Raw genomic sequence first — 17,038 nt, 5'->3', positions numbered from 1 at the left:
GCAGTTCGCACTGTCCCCTTGGCGGCTTCATCAGCCAGTGAATTCCCTTGGTGTGAATAACTTGAGCCAATGGCAGGCATGCTTTCAGCTTTGCCACTTGTTCCCATAACAATTAATGTTTTATCGTGCCACCCTTTGTGTCTTTAAACCCATTCTGGCCCAAGTAATGAAGATAGTTATTGTAAGATTGTACACAGTAAAATGAATCACCCACAATTAGTGTGGGAAATCCCTGATCCGTATACTGTAGTGCTAGTTTCAGGGCTTTCATTTCTGCCAGCTGTGCTGTACAATCTCCCAGAGATTGCGTATTCATATTGCTGGGATGGAACTTATCCTCCCGCATACGACCTTTCACTATAGCACACGCAGCGCTATATTGATGTTTACTTCCAATGGCAGGTTGAGCAGAACCATCAGTAAAAATGATGTATTCATACTGATCTAGAGGCAAGAATTCTTTCGGGAGAGGGTATACTTGTTCGTACTGCAGTGATAGAATTAGCCCATTGTATCCAACGTGGATGCAATGCCTTTGCATTCGAGATGCTGGCTTTGGTAACTGCTTCTAGAGTCGGTATCGGGGATACAAAAGTGATGCATTTCCCCAGTGCTTCTGCTGAAATTTAGAAATCCTAAAATGAATTGTAGACCTTTCAGTCTTTGGAGGCTGGATTAACGCTCATTTTTCTAAAACAAATTAGCGGCCAGGCTTTTCCCTTCACTTGACAGCTCATATCCAAAAAATAGGACGCTGAGATGGTCAATTTTCGACCAGTTTGTCTGACTGCATTAAGGCTGCCCTTACTTTGGCTAGTAGTTTCATGTGCACCTCTCCATAATTGGTTTGACAAGAAATGCTCACAGGCCCATAGAGAGCTAATGGTGTCCTTGCAAAAGCATCCCCATAACTGGGAAGAGGTGAGGAAGGCCAGGGCCACTTATCGTTTGGCATGCAAGGATCAGAAAAGGTTTCTAAAAAACAAGATGTGGGACAACCTGCTTGGGGGCCTGTGCTTCCCAGGATACTGCAGATTTTTGGAGGGTAGTGAATCATCCTCTATTTCGCGTAGACCAGTTTTCTGTGCAAGTTTCATCCATTACTACAGTGGCCTGGGTGGAACATTTTGCGGCCATATGTATATATGAGGAAGGGTGAGCACCCGACTTATGGCATCCAGGAGACCTTGGGGATTACCAATTTAGTGGGAGGAAGTCAGGAATGTCATCTTGTCACTTCCAGCAGGTAAGGTTCCCGGTCCTGATGGGGTCCCTGGGGAGTTGTTTAAATCTCTAGTTGACATGTGGGCACCAATAGTGACCCTACATATCAATGCAGCCATTCGTAGCTCTTCGATTGTGCCAATATTTAATACGGAGAATAGAATGGAATCCATCTGTTACCAACCTATTTCATTGGTGGATATTGAGTTTAAAATCATAGGTGGGTTGTCCCTGGGCTGTCATACTTCCTGGGCAACAGAACAGAAGATTTCATCTGAGATTCAATATGGTTCAGGCCAGGACAGGGAACTATTGACCATAATCTGGATTTACGTTTGATAATCTCTAAATATGGAAGGGCAAAGGGTGGTGCAATTCATTTGACCTTTATGGGCCTCAGCTCGACGTTTGATAGGGTTAATAGAGCTAAGCTCTGGGTCGTGCTGTGATCTATGAGGGTTGATGTATGGTGTACTGTAGAGTGCACTCAGCACTTCAGATTAAAGAGAGGGGTTGGCTAAAAGCTGTATCCTGGCCCTCTTTCTTTTTATCATGTATATTAATTGGCTGGAATCAGTTTTGACTGAACAAGGGATGAACTTTCGAGTGCGGGTGGCCGCTTGCTGCCTGCCGTCTTATATGCTTATGATGCAGTCTTAGTCACACATACGGTGAAGGGTTTGCAGCAACTCCTTAACCTAGTTTCATGGATTGTCTCGACCTCACAACAAACTATACCAAATCCCATGTCATTGTGGTTGGTCCTATAAACACCAGATCTAAAATATTTATGGTTAAGGATCAACTTATCAGCAGGGTTGAGCATTTTACTTATCTGGGCATCTTACTTGATTCTCGTTTCAATTGGAAACCATTTCTCAATAAAAATATCATGACTTTTAAGAGGGCCACTTATAGTATTGATGAATTTTTGCGAAGGCTTGGGCACTATCAGATTAAGTTGATGCTTAATGTTTATAATGCCGAATGTGTCCCTCAAAGTAAGTTTTGGATGTGAAATTTGGGGATGCATGCCCAGAGCTATGTTCATGAGAGGCCTTATAAACGTCCCGCTTTTTTGTTTTTACAACTCTTACCCACACATAAGGTCTATTTTTTTCTGTCACATTTTTAATCAGGGATATTACATTGGCAATGAGTATGTTTATCTGGATTTTATATCTTTGCTTTGAATGTTCTTTGGAGTCTTAAGTTTGTCCTAAGAAATGTTTTTGCATTTGCACTTTACATATTGCTCCCTTGGAGGATGTTGATAAGTTGGGGGTTAAGCCATGTTGGCTATATGTACTGTTGCTCAGCCTTTGTAGAACAGTGAGCTTTAGTTACACATACTGTAAATTTCTTAATTTTGTGGATGCATCTTGTTATTATGCAACAAGTTATTTTCTCTTTTAGGATTGTTTTTACTTCTATGTGTACTTTTATGATTTTAGGAAATTAATCTAATAAAGTTATACATCTGCTACTACTACTCTTGAACTTGATATAATACTGCCTTGGTGACATAAAAGTGCCACTAGTGAGCTGATTCTTTATTGCTCATGGTTGAAAGCTATATAGTACTTACATGGTGGCTCAATAGTCCTCTCTCCGAGCACTCACAGACTTGTGATATTGTGGGTGTCCGCAAACCTTTCTTTGGCACGTTTTTACCTTGGTAATGTTTTGACACTTGTGTCTAGGGCAAGTGACAAATTCCTTTCCAAGGAGGGAATGGGGAGAGAACACTACTAAAATTGGTGGGTATTTGAAGAAGGGATTTCTTCAAGCGGAATAATAGTTTGCCTTTGAGTAGAAATGCATAGACATGCAATTCATTGCAGTGCAATCACTGTACTGAATGTGAAAAAGGCTTTGCAGGAACATAACTATAAATTGACAACAGTTTTCTAGAAATACATCTGGAAAACTGCAACGGTTTCAGCTCATCAGAGTTTTTTTGTGGAAATCTTTGTAAATTCCAGAAATATGCCAGTTTACACTCTAACCTATATATTAAACTTTCTTTTAAAATGTTCTCCCTACATTGTTAGTTGCCTACATTTGCAATGATCCATGTGTCATCTCTTTAATTAATTCTGTGCATATTCCATCCTGGTAGGGCTGTAGTAAATTGAATAAATGAGACCAGTTGGTCTTGGTGTAGTCTGCCACTGAGTACTTGTGTGGACATGAGTTTAGGCCTCCTTTTCTAGTTCAGTGCATGCTCTAATCAAAGAGATCTTGGAAACTGGCAGAACAAGGGAAGTTTAACACTTTAGGTACCAAAGTTAATTTGGGAAGTTTGGGGTTTTTGTTGTTACTTCAGTTTCACTTTCTCATTGGCTTAGTATATATTGTGTTTCTCTTTTGCTTTTGTTTTTTAATGATGTCGCTTCCCTTTGCGCTCTCAATTTTGTTGCTTTCTACCAAATGTTAATTTTTTTACTATTCATAAACTGTTTTAGCTATTTCTTCATGTCTGTTATTATTTAAAATTGCCACGTGTCAGTTCAGTGTTTTTATTTTTTTACTGTATGGCCATAAGGTCAGTATAGATCAGGTAGCCACCACCTTTGAGAATGCAATAACTACAACATTAAACATGGTTGCCCCTCTCACTAAGGTTACACTTAAACTTAGATCGGCACCCTGGTTTAATGAACAACTGAAAACAGAAAAACTTATGTAGGATTGCAGAACCGAAATGACGGAAAAGTAAAAAGCCGATGGATCATGATAAATATAAATGTATCCATCGCAGCTATATGGCAAATATCAGCCAAACCAAAAAACTGTTTCTCCTACATCAGATTGAAAAGGCAGCCAATTCCAATAAGGAACTTTATAAAATCTTAAAATAATTCTCAACTATCCCTGTCCAGACTGATGCCCCTGTCTCACAGGACTGGACGGACTCTCTTTCTGACTTTTTTGAGGACAAGATCTCGGTAATCCATTGCTCTTTTCCGCCTTCCGAATCTTTAAACATTCTGGGAGAGGACGTTATCGACTCTACTAGTCCTCCTCCTCTACTGGAAGATTTTTCCCAGTTTAATTCGGAGGCTGTGGAAACAGCCATGTTGAAAATCAAATCTGGCTCACCAGTGGACCCGATGCCGCCCGCTTTCTCTCCACCATTGCCCCTTTGCTTCTTGATAACCTTGCTGACCTATTTAATAGATCACTGTTACAATGAACGGTTCTTATGATATGGAAGGCTGCTAGAGTTAGGCCAATCCTAAAAAAAACTTCTGCAGACCCTAACATTCTGACCAACTATCAGCCGATTTCGCTACTTCCCTATTTTGGGAAAGTGCTTGAGTCTTTAATCAACAGACAACTTTGAATCCATCTTCAAAGTAATGGCCTATTGGATCCATCACAGTTGGGTTTTAGGGCTGCGCACAGCACCGAAACAGCGCTGGTGGAAGCCGTGGACAATATCAGACTGGCACTCGATCAGGTACAATCATCTATCCTTTTACTGCTAGATCTGTCGGCTGCCTTCGACACTATCTCCCACAGCATTCTGGAACAACGGCTCTGGGAGGTTGGTGTCAGAGGGAGGGCCTTGAAGTGGCTCAAGAGTTATTTAACCGATCGAACCACCGCAGTCCAGATCGGTAATGTGGTTTCATGCAGTCGACCAGTAAGGATGAGAGTACCTCAGGGCTCTATTTTTAGCCCAACGCTTTTCAATCTCTATCACTATCTCTGTCAATCTCTATCACTGGCCAGGGTGATCAGATCATATTGTTTTGATGTAGTGTCATACGCCAATGACACTCAGATTCTGATCACCCTTGGTCCTGACCCCATGGACACAAAAATACGCTTTATTAACTGCATGCTGCACGTTGACAGATGGATGAGCACTAATCATCTGCAACTTAACGGTAACAATACCGAGGTGATACTCTTTGGGAAGGCACATGAGCACTGATCAAAAGACTGGTGGCCTCCTAAAATGGGCCCCTGTCCAATTCCTAGGCAGACAGTGCATAATCTTGGTATTCTAATTGATGACCAACTATCAATGAAGAACCAGGTTAACCAAACGATACGCACCTGCTTTGGCATCATGCACAGTTTGCACAAAATCTTTAAATGGATCCCAATAGAAGCAAGGAAACCTGTAGTACAGGGATTGATCATCAGCCGGATGGATTATGGGAATGCCTTGCTGACACCAATAAATGAAGATCTGCTCTCCAGGCTACATGTTCTGCAAAATACTGCGCCAGGCTAGTGTTGAATCTCCCATCTAGATCACCCTCAGCACCTAGCTTAAAACTCCTTCACTGGCTTCCTGTAAAGAAGAGAACCAGTTTTAAAACTCTCTGCCTAGCACACAAGATTATGTGTGGTAGGTGCCCTAGCTACGTAGCAAAGAGACTCAGCTGGTTCCAGCCTCGAAGGCCATTAAGGTCCAGTAATAAATTTCTCCTTACCTCTCTCAGAGTCCGTACTGCAAAAAATGGCGGAAAATCATTTTCCTTCTTGGCGCCCACCCTCTGGAACAAATTGACTCCCACCACCTAGCCGGAAAGTCAGAGTTGTCCACCAGCGCCATGAGACCTTTTGGTGATATGTGCGCTCAATAAATATCCCTGATTTGATTTGATTTGCTCTCTCCTTTACCCTTTATCTGTTTTAATATATTTGTGTTTGGTTGTCTCCATCAGATGTATGGATTTGCTTCTCTATTCCTGCGTTTTTGGCCTTGATTATCATGACTTTTACCTACAAAAATCTTCTGAGATTCCTCTTACATGGCCTCATGTGCTTGTAACAAGTATCCCGTAACACATGTCCCAAAATTACATTATCACCTGTGACTTAATGTATTTCACTACAGGAATCAGTGTACCTGTACAATTCTGTATTTGAGGCAAAGGCCTTCAATGTGTGAGTGATCGGTTTGAGTCCTTTTGTATCCCGGGAAATTAGGCCCCAGTTGTAATGGGGTACCAGTACTGTATGTAGGTTAGTTGAGCCGATCAAAGTTCATATTTGGATTATGTAGAAAAGGTGTACTTCTCTTTCAGGCAGCAATTGTACATTTGCTCTTTTTTTCCATTGATCTAACCTAGAAAGTAAAATGCTTTTTGGTAGGTATTTTCTGCTGTGTGTGTCATTCTATTCTAATTTCATTTCTAATGTGCCCTTCCTTCTCTGTCTCTTTTCCTTTGCTGTTTTGGTCAGCTCTGGGTCCTGATTCCTGCTCAATTGGTATTGACGAGTAACATGGTATGTTTTTCTTTCTATCTTATGCATCACTTGTTTTAGTCCACACCAATTTTGGGTCGAGGAGGCAAGTGGTAATGAAAGAGGCATCACCTTTAGAGGTATGCAGTGCCTGACTAAAACATTGAAGAGAGTCATAAAGGTGCCTCTTCGTTTCCTCTATCTGACCCTCATCAATGGCTTCTGCTTGTTACTTATATGTTTACTCAACTTGTGTAATCTTTACCTGTCATTTATTGTGAATGGAAATAACTATTCTATGGCTCTGATAAATGTGTCGGAGGTACCTTAGTGTGATGAAAAAATACATGGTGTCAATTCTGCACACCAGATGCTGGACTGCTTATTTGTAAGTTGAATAGATTTGGCTCTCCAGGTCTGACTCCCATCTAGCACACATGATTAGTTTGAGCTGAACTGAGTTACCCGTCATTGACACAATTACATGTCGAAAGCCAACTGTGCTACCAGATAGTACTGTAAGCAGCCTCAAAGCCACTTCATATTTTGGAGTGGCCGTGCTGCAGTCGGTACTGATTCCAGCCTAACCTGACTCCTTAGTCTGTAAATGTGTTGGTCATTGGTAAATGAGAGCAGTGTATGTCTTATTATAGATAACCATTCTCTTTCTGGGTGTGCTTAGTCTTTACTGGACTGTCCGTGACCTTTCTCAGTGGGGCAAGACGGTACCTGTGCCCAAATGGCTATCATCCCTGAACCTCAAGTGGAGTAAAATTAGGATATTCTCTCGACTACGCCCAACACACACGCCTCTAAGCTGAAGGCACTAAAGGGACTGCCCAATCCTAAATGTTGCTACACCCCCCAAAGTGAAACTAAGCACATTGTGGAGTTTAGTCATGACCAATGTTCCCTCTATTTTTTTTCCTCTGTGTGTGGCTGTGTGAGGTCTCTGTGCGCTCCAGCCACGGCAATGTGCGCCAAGAACCCGACCGCATGTGTGGGTACAGCGACAGTGGTTCTGCCTTAAGGTTTCTGCTTTATTGTGCAGATAACTGACTTAGGAGGAGGCCTGTTGATGGGGCAGGCAGAGCCTGCTTGGGAACCCAAAGTAGCCCTGGCAATTTTGCCGCAACGGCTCCCAATCACCAGGGGTGGGGGCAAGCGTGAAGCACCACTGTTTAAAACCGGTCCCCAGCACTAGTGCTTTTGTTACTGAGGGTCGATATTGCAGCATTGCTGCAAAACTGCCTCCAGTAACAAAACTGGCCTCCACTTCTCCAAAACTGACTTCCAGCCTCCCAGGCAAACCCCCTATGCCTGCTTCGGCCAGTCCAGCCAGGGGATGGCCTTCGTATTGGTGACTGGAGTACAATGGCTGTGTCATGTTCGAAATGAGAAAGTGCAGTGCAGAGCATCTGCAACCACGAAAAAGCTACACGTATATATTAGGAAACTGAGGCAACCGTACTCATTCCACAGTGCCAGTGAACCTCTTCTTTCCTAACTAACAACACAGCGGCGGCTCAGGGACATCTTAAGGACTTTGACCGCCCTAGGCCAAACGTATTTTGGGGGCCTCTGTGCGGATCAGCTTTGAATTTATGATCCAGTTTCAGCTTTCTCGTGTCCTTTTGGCCAGATCACAAACAGTGCACAGAAACACTGTTTCAAATTCCAAATGTGTTTATAGTTAATATTCAGGGATAGTGATGTATTTTTCCAATATTGTAACACAGTAGAAACTCACTAATACTACTGCAAATAATCACTGTGACATCCTCCCATTTCGCATATCTGAGATCCTGTTTCGATCTAAAAGAAACCTTTTTTATGGATGTTGCATCAAACACAAATACAACATTTCTCTGCAAAATGCCTATAGTAAACTCTCACATTAAAAATAAATTGATGGGAAACATAATTCAGGCAATCTGTTTAAGAATTATTAAAAGGCATCATGGAAAGACCTTATGCATAACATAGCTGGCTCTATCAGGGGGCCCCCTGACTTTGCCAATCCCTTAAAACGTCTCTGTCAACACAGTCAGCTGACTGGCAAGTAAGCTCCGGGCATTAGGCATGCCTCAGGCTGAGGCGCAAACAGTCCTACATATGTAATAGCTGGCAGCCAGAGCTTCGTAGTGTTGTATTTCGAAAACTACTCAGTCTAGCGCCTGATGCGTGGTATTTTGCATAGTTGTGTATGTACGATTTAGCCAGTTTCATATAAATAGCTTGTAACTGTCCTGATCACTGATACTGGACAACAATTGCTCAGACAGGTGAATATAGTTTCTGCGGAAATAGACAGCACAGTCCAAACATTGATGTTAGGATTTGGAGCAGAGGTGTTGTGCAGCTATTACTAATGAAGCTTAGGCCGGGTAAAATATAGATGTAGGGTTCCGCCCCAAAAGTTCAAGAAAAGCTGATACATATGCAGGCGCTTGTCATGAAATGGCGGCAACACACGCACAATATTGCAACAGATTAGAGCCGGATCTAATGATGGGGCCCGTTCAGCAACAATTTGGCAGATAGTATGAAAGCTGAAGCAGGCCCCACTTGAACAAACGTGGATTTTTCTTAATATCTGTTATCCGTGTCTGCATTTTCGGTATGATGTTTGATTTAAAAACAAAAAAAACCTAAGTAAGAAAGAGCGGTACTGCTCATGCACTTTCAACTTCTGACAGGCACCTGAAAGTTTGACTACCTTACCTCAGCCCTTACGTGTCTTAGCCGGCACCATTTGAAAGTCAAAATCAATTCCCAAAGCTCAGCACACAGTACAGTGTATGTCTCACACTCATCCAAGGATCACTGAAGCCAGCCGTCGCTAATTCTGGAAATTGTGTTTTTCAGGTGCGGTGGAAACAGTTCAGAAATCCCTGCCTTCCGATCCTTGCACTCGCACCACGCACTTGACATTCTGAAAACACCTAAATAAATACCGCCTCTGAATTTCTTTCTAAATAAATGTATTTGCGTTATCTTGCTATTAAGGATCACTGCCTTTCTAGCTCCTCGATGAATCCGCTCCTCTGCCCCCTCCCCTGTCCTTGTTTACATTTACTGAGTTTGTTTATGTGTTTTTTTGGTTCTCTTTTCTTTTGATACCTATCTCTTCTTTTTCACCATGCAAGTCCAAAAGCACGACGTGTGCTTTACACGTCGTTCTTTTGTGCTTTCTGCATTTATTTTCGTAATAGAGCACGGCTGCAATCTGATTGTGGGCATTTAGGAAAGTATTCCTGTTAATTGCAGCACCATCATGCGCTGCAATTAACATAAATATTTTCACAATGGCCCACATTCAGCCCGCAGCCGTGCTCCATTAAGAAAAGACATGCATCAAGTCCAAAAGAACGACGTGTAAAGCACACGTTGTGCTTTTGGACTTGCTGTATTTCTTCTCTTAAAGGAGCGAGGCTGCGGACTGATTGTGGGCCATTGTGGAAATATTTATGTTAATTGCAGCACATGACGGTGCTGCATTTAACAAATATTTTCACAAAGGCCCTCAAACAGCCTCCAGCTGCGCTTCATTAAGAAGTTAATGCAGCAAGTGCAGGAGCCGCCACAACCAGGAAATTACCATTTTTCGTGCCGCTCGCATTTTAAAAGCAGCGGTGCGATTTCTCTCCCGCTTTTAAAATTTGAGCGGCGCGATTTCTCTCCCGCGATGTGCAGTGGGTGCACGCTCCACACACAGCACTGTGCGCTCGGAAGAACAGATGTGCGCGCGCCCAGGCATTCACCTTACTGGGAATAATGGTCCTTACTCAGACCTTGGACCAGCTGAAGGCCACTGAGACCCATGCACACGTGAAACTGTCAATACCTGTTAATGGGCATGTCCTGGCCATGTGAAACTGACAATATCCAGTTTGCCTTTCTATTCTTAACTAAGGTTCTACATTCTAAATCAAGGAATTAAAATGTTACACTATTACTAGTCTAATATCCTTTATAAGTAACTGTTTGCCCCTGTTTTGAGACCCCCTCTCCCCCTTAATCTCATATCATGAGAGGTTTCTGAATGTTGTCAATATTTTAATAAGGTTTGCTGTTAATTATACCTTTACATGCACCATGTGCTATTAATTTCAAGAATATTTGCGGGAAGCATTCGGCCAAAGCTCTGCCTGTAAAGTTGCCTTCAAATCTTGAATTTTGTTTTGTACAGATCCAATGTTCATTACTAAGTCTTGTTTACATATTCACACGTACCATTGCAGAATAGCAAATGCTTTGTTGATCTTCTTATCTTCATTTATATTGAAGATTTTATTTTTTATTGTGGTTGCACTCTGTAAATAGAAGTTTTGCCAATGTTAAAAGTAATTTAGCAAGAGGCCTGAAATTAAATATGGTGAAAATGTTCTGAATGCCATGCTTCTTTCTCGTTTCTGTATCTCTGTATATTTCCTCTGTTGTCTCCTTCATCCACCTGGATCGTTCTCGTTCTCTTTTGTCCATCTCATACCCTTGCATCACTTGCTTTCTCATTTTTCTCTCTTCTCATTTCTTTTATTGTTTTCCAGGCCCTCACTCTCCTCCTACTCCTGCACCCTTCACCAGCAATCTCTTGCTCTCATGTGTTTTGTCACGTCTCCCATTTTTCTCCTGAATTCTCCTATCTATCTCTCCGTGCTGTCCCTTTGCCTCCTTGCTATCTACTCTTTTTTCTTCCTTTCTCCCCTCTCATGCACTCACCCTCTTCCCCGCCACCTTCACCTAGTCCCTGAATCCTCACCTCTGTGACTTTCACAAGATGTCCCTTCCTTTGCTAAATACCACCACCTTGAGCCAATCCCTTACATGCCTACCCCACTTTGCTTTTATCACCAAGTGCAGTAACTCAACCCACTACCTTTCCTTTTCTGTTCCCATAGATGTCTCCTACACCACCTTCCTCTAGAAGAGGAACTTGCCTTCCATACAAGCTCTCCTTACAGTTCCTTTTAGCAGCCATGTAGAAAGTTGTACAGTGAGACCGCGCTAAACTAGAACAGTCCTTTAATACCTTTTCTCCACAGACTGTTTGACTTTTGAACAGCCAGCTTGCCACATATACGTTTTATGTCACTTTGAGTACCACTACTGTGTAACACTGTATCAAGAGCACTGCATCATCATCATTATATTGTCTCAGTGGAGGTGAGGGCAATCATTTTTTAATGGTTACCTTTCTGCTATTTTTATTTAATAAACCGTTAACTGATTTACTTTACGTATCTTTAATAGTGTATTGTCCCACGATTAATTGGTGTAATGGCTTAAGATATACTATTCTACTTTTAGTAGGGTGACACACTTTACATTGTATTGTACAATACTTTATATCAGACTATACAACTATCTTATCAATTACGCTAACAAGTTGAAGAATTCCTGACACAGGATTGTTTTGAGATGACCAAAAGAAACATCTGGGGTGAATTTAGGAGTTTGGTGCACGGGAATCAGGGGCTTTGTAAGTGATAAACTCAGCAAGTGCTCAATCAGCACGGGGTGGTAATGAGAGATTGCGCCAGACACTCAGGACATCAAAGAATAGCCTAAAAGTATCTATCCAACTGTGGTAAAAGACCTTGGACACCATTTGGGGCTAGATACTAACCCACTTCCAAGATCTAAGGTCCTACTCTGACAAAATCAGTTAGTAGAGCCACCACTGTACATTTTCTTGCTTTAGCAACACAACTCTTGGATGAATACAAGACCTGCTAGAAGCGAGAGAATCATCTGAACCAAACTTGTGTCAGTCAAACATCAGCGCCAATTGGGCTGCATGACCAGAATCCTCACTATGAACCACCACGGAGACTAAATTTGCAAAACCCACTCTAATCTATGGAACCCCACCTATGGAACACATCATAAGAACAACATTCACCACCCATCCACACTAAATGTGGTTTGGAAATTAATTTCCCTGAGTAGCAAACCTCTGCTGGATGGAAAACAAACTTAAAAAGAGCTATTGATGGACAGAATGCAGAAAATTTAATACGTTCACCCCAGTACAGAAATCTGGGCCTAAATCCATCGTTTTTTTTGCTCACCATGCCATTCCAGTTTGGACCCAGCCATATGCAAATCAGTCTTGACCCTGTGCCCAATGGGAACAGTCCATCCCGAACTACCAGGCCAGGTCCTCCCTGTACTGAAAACAAGCATCCTAGGACCGGTTTCGGGGTTTCACCCCTCTTCAGCCAGGATAGCTTGATTCCATTGGCATGGCGAGCACGAGACTCACGTCTGAGCATACCCGTCCCACTCGGGGTGACAAATGCAAAAATAACTATTGATGGACAGAATGCAGAACAATGTCATATATTCACCCCAGTACAGAGATTGGGCGTAAATCCATCGTTTTTTTGCTCACAATGCCATTCCAGTTTGGACCCAGCCATATGCAAATCAGTCTTGACCCTGTGCCCAATGGGAACAGTCCAGCCCAAACTACCAGGCCAGGTCCTCCCTGGACTGAAAACAAGCATCCTAGGAACGGTTTTGGAGTTTCACCCCTCTTCAGCCTCTAACTGCTTTTTACAGACTTTGGTCTGGGTAATATGTGAATAATGTACTATACAAATATCCTGGTGCAAACCCACTAAGTTCCATGTTTTAGAGGTTTTCACCAGCTCTTCTCCTTTCCCATACTGAGAAATGTATTTCTGACATGGACAGAAATAAAACTTCTTCCAGGGTTGGGGAAAAAGTGGTTGGAGGGAAAGAACTTGTAAACACTCAACAGATATTCACATGAGCTAATCTACACATGGATTTTGCTCATGCTAATTGTTTTCTAAGAGTACGGTTTCTTGGCCTACTTCTGTAAATTCTTGTGAATTCATGAAAGCCATTAATCTGCACTAATGGAAGGACATATGCCATGGTGCACTTTTGTGACTTTCTTTAAAATTGTGCCCCTAATTAGGTCTGGTGTTAGCCAAAAACGTTTGTTTTTATTACAATTCTATCTCTCTATCGGCTGACTTCACTGTGTGTGACAGTGTTCTGCTTTTTTACAAGTAGCATATCTGCACTCTGAGTAAGTAAAGAACATTTGTGTATGCATTTTTCAATTGATTACAATATCCATAAAGCCATTGGATCAATTTTCGTTTTTTTTTAATTACACCAGCATTCTTCTGTGAGATGAGTTAAAATTAATTAATGGCCTGACCCACCCAGTCTCTTGGATACAGGAATTATAAAATGTCAACATTATTTGTTAAAATCGTGGAAGGGTGATGTGAATGTGCATTGTCCTATTGGTCTTCAGATGCCAAAATACATTAATGTTCAGTTAAGGGTATTTGAACAGTTATTCAATAGACTCTATAGTTGCAAAATCTTTCAATTTTAGTCTTTCATAAGATCTGTGGAAGAATCTTGTCAAGTTCTCAATAATAGCGCTCCATTGTGCTGCTAAACATGCTGAAATAGCCTCTTTTACTGTTTGGAGTGAGGACTTCCCAAAAGCTGATAGTAGATGTTTAGAAAACATCTTATGCTTCTGTCTGAGCTTAAATGAAGTACGCACTAGAGTCTCTTTTGGATAGTTGCAAACTCTGCATGGAGAAAAGTGAGAACTGAAGTTCCCTGATCCTTTAACCTTACGGAGACGCACTCTACGCAGGAGCCCCGGCTAAACTTCTGAAACGGCTTGAACGCATCCAGAATGCCTCCGCGCGACTGATCCTCGACATCCCTTGCCGCAGCCACATAACACCCCACCTGAGAGACCTGCACTGGCTCCCTGTCAACAAAAGGATAACCTTCAAACTCCTCACCCACGCACACAAGGCACTCCACAACACCGGACCAACGTACCTCAACAGCCGACTCACCCTCTACACCCCCACTCGTCAGCTCCGCTCCGCAGACCGCGCCCTCGCCACCGTCCCCCGCATCCGAAGAGTGACCGCCGGCGGCAGATCATTCTCCCACCTCGCCGCCAAGACATGGAACACCCTCCCCAACCGCCTACGGCAGACCGAAGTCCTTCTGACCTTCAGAAGACTTCTCAAGACCTGGCTCTTCGAACAGTAGCAGGCTCATTTGAACAACCTTCAGCTTCGCTCTGGGTAGCTATGGCTTTGCGCAGCAAGGATTGCGCAAAGGAACTTACTGTAAAACTTTTTACAGTACCAAACAAGGAAATTAGAAAGCCACACAGCATGGTCGAATCACACCAATTTATAACAAGCATTTACAATGCAATGGTCTCGGCATTGGTAAAGTTAGAGCTATTGGCATTGCTCATGACAATGCTGTTTCTTTAAATGTTTTAAAACCAAAAACATAAACAAAAATAATGTCATGAGCAATTCCAATAGCTCTAACTTTACCAATGCCGAGACCATTGCATTGTAAATGCTTGTTAAAACTCGCAGACTTGCACTTTCTTTCCTTTGTGTCTGAGCCGCGGGTCTGGATAAGTGCCCTCTCAGTGAGTTTCGCGGGGGCAAGGATGGTGGCGGGGAGCGCTCCACTTGCCGCTCTGTACAACAGGCTTGTCTGGTTTCCGAGTCCCTTGTCTGCCTTCCTTGTAACTGTGGAGCCTCAGCCTGGGCCGGTCCCTTGCCAGCGTCTGTCAGGGGCCCCTCGGCTCCCTGCACCCCTCTCACCCGTGAAAGGCGAGAGGACTGCGCGGTCAGCAGTTCCCGGGCAGCAGTTGGCACTTCCGTGGCGCTCAGACCCCTATTAATAACCGCCCTCGCCGCCCCCTCCTGCCCGTGGCTCTCTCTGGTATTTCCTTTACAATGGCTAACTTCTAAAATGTGACATTTTAGTGGTAAGAAAAAACATTCCCGACCGGTGAGGGAGCAGAGGGTGGAAGCTGTCCCCAACCCCGGGGCTCGGGTGGAAGTGGAGAGCCCGGCGGGGCTCCTCGGGTGTAAGCGGAGAGCCCGGTGCGTCTGCAGCCCAGGATGTGGATGAAGCGGAGGCACAGCGCCCGTGAGGCGAGCCCCCCGCCCGCGGCTCCCACCCCGTCGGAGGACTCTCCCTCAGGTAAGGCGGCAGTGGGGAGAGGGCCTGGTGGTACTGGCCATCCTTCCACCACCTGAACCGACCAACCCCACTTCTTTTCTTCTTGACCTTGGCACCTACCAGCGGCTGCAGGGAATTGAACCTTACACATCCCCCTCTTTTCAATTCTATTTTTACTACAGTTTTTGGGATGACGTTATGGTGGCGGTCTAAGCTTTGCAGTAATCAATCCCGACCCTTCAAGCTGAACTGGGCCGTGGAGCGAGTTTGCACGGCGGAAACGTATTCCACGGATCGAATCTTTGGAAATATGACACTGTTTTTATGGGACTTGCACTGTTTATTTGCACTTATGGGTGTTTTTTCCTGGTGATTGCTATGATTGTATGCTTGCTTAGTGTATCATTGTACATTTGTGTTTACGGCAGTGTGTAAGCACGCCACCGCCTTTCTCCGAGGCAGAGCAGAAATGCCTCGGAGAAACGCAGCGTCCTTTTCAGATTCGGGGGCTTGTTTGTCTTTTCTCTCCTCCAGCCATTGGCTGGAGGAGAGAATGAGACTTCTTGCAAAAAACACGCCCCCCCGATCCGAAGAGGACGGTGCCTGATCGGAGTGACAGGACCTCTTCTCCAATGGCTGGCCAGCATTGAAGAGGCCAGCCAATGGAGAACAGGGGAGAAGAGGGGCGGGTTCAAGCCCCTCTTCTCCAAAACATTAAATCTCTCGACTTCCGGTTCTGCCTTTGGCAGACCGGATGGTCCCGAGACCTAAAAAACGATATTTTTATGAATTTTTACAGTCCTTGATAAGCAAAATCCACCGGAGGGTTCCGGATGTACATATTTGTTAACGTTTTATCACCTTTTAATCCACCCACAAACGAGCATTGGTCAATATAAAGTTTGCAAACTTTTGAAGTTTGGAAAAGTTAGTTTGGCTACTCATACCCGTCTTGGGTGACCAGATCTTACTGGGAGAAGGTTTGGGGATGTTACCTGGTGACCAGTGTTTTTTCCAGTCCAGTTCCAACCTTTAAAACACAACCACCACAGACATTAATCAAGTGTTCTTGATGGTGATGATACAGGATGGAAAGATGCTCAAGAAAGCTTCAGTTGCTGTGCGGTAGATGGGGGTGCTTTTGCAGTGATTCCTTGGTCGACTGCTCATGTGGGGTGACTTTGGCCACAGAGATCAGGGTCCAACGAACTCCTCTTCAAGACAGTAGAAGGCAATCTGTGGCTGGGCTAGCAGTCTCTGTATACAGCGGTCACAGCAAAATCTTTGAGAAGGTCTAGTGTCCATCTTGGGTGACCTATCTGGGCACTGACGACATTCCAGGGTCCGGCTGACAAGGGTGCAACTTTTGGCCAACGAGGATCGGTCTCTTGAGGCACCCAATGGCAGCTAGCAGCAAAACTTTTGTGGTGGCTAGCAACCTGCCGATGTGGGCTACTTGAGCTGGACTGTGGTGACCTCGGTGTGGGATCCAGGGGGGTCAGTTAACAATTACTTTGAGTCACTCCTTTGGTTTGGGACTAGGGCATGACTTTTCCCTGAGCCACAGACACAGTCCTGTCTTTGTTAGCCC

At 43.7% G+C, this 17,038-nt stretch overlaps 1 protein-coding gene across 4 annotated transcripts in view; it reads left to right on the top strand.

Moving 5' to 3' along the window:
- The window catches only part of MGRN1 (mahogunin ring finger 1), a 308,688-nt gene that overhangs the window by 273,609 nt on the left and 18,041 nt on the right, over positions 1-17,038 (top strand). For 2 of the 4 annotated variants that reach the window (XM_085632140.1, XM_085632142.1), the window contains one exon: positions 6,433-6,477. The exons of the other annotated variants lie outside the window; for them this stretch is intronic. In XM_085632140.1, the coding sequence (XP_085488266.1) occupies positions 6,433-6,473 (41 nt within the window). In that variant the 3' untranslated portion in view covers positions 6,474-6,477. The remainder of the gene's footprint in view (positions 1-6,432; positions 6,478-17,038) is intronic. 4 annotated transcript variants of the gene reach the window in all.

The sequence above is a fragment of the Triturus cristatus genome, chromosome 10 (assembly GCF_964204655.1).
Source record: "Triturus cristatus chromosome 10, aTriCri1.1, whole genome shotgun sequence".
Taxonomy (NCBI): Eukaryota; Metazoa; Chordata; class Amphibia; order Caudata; family Salamandridae; genus Triturus; species Triturus cristatus.
Note: the sequence above shows the minus strand (reverse complement) of the source record. Positions and strands in the feature narration are given on the sequence as shown.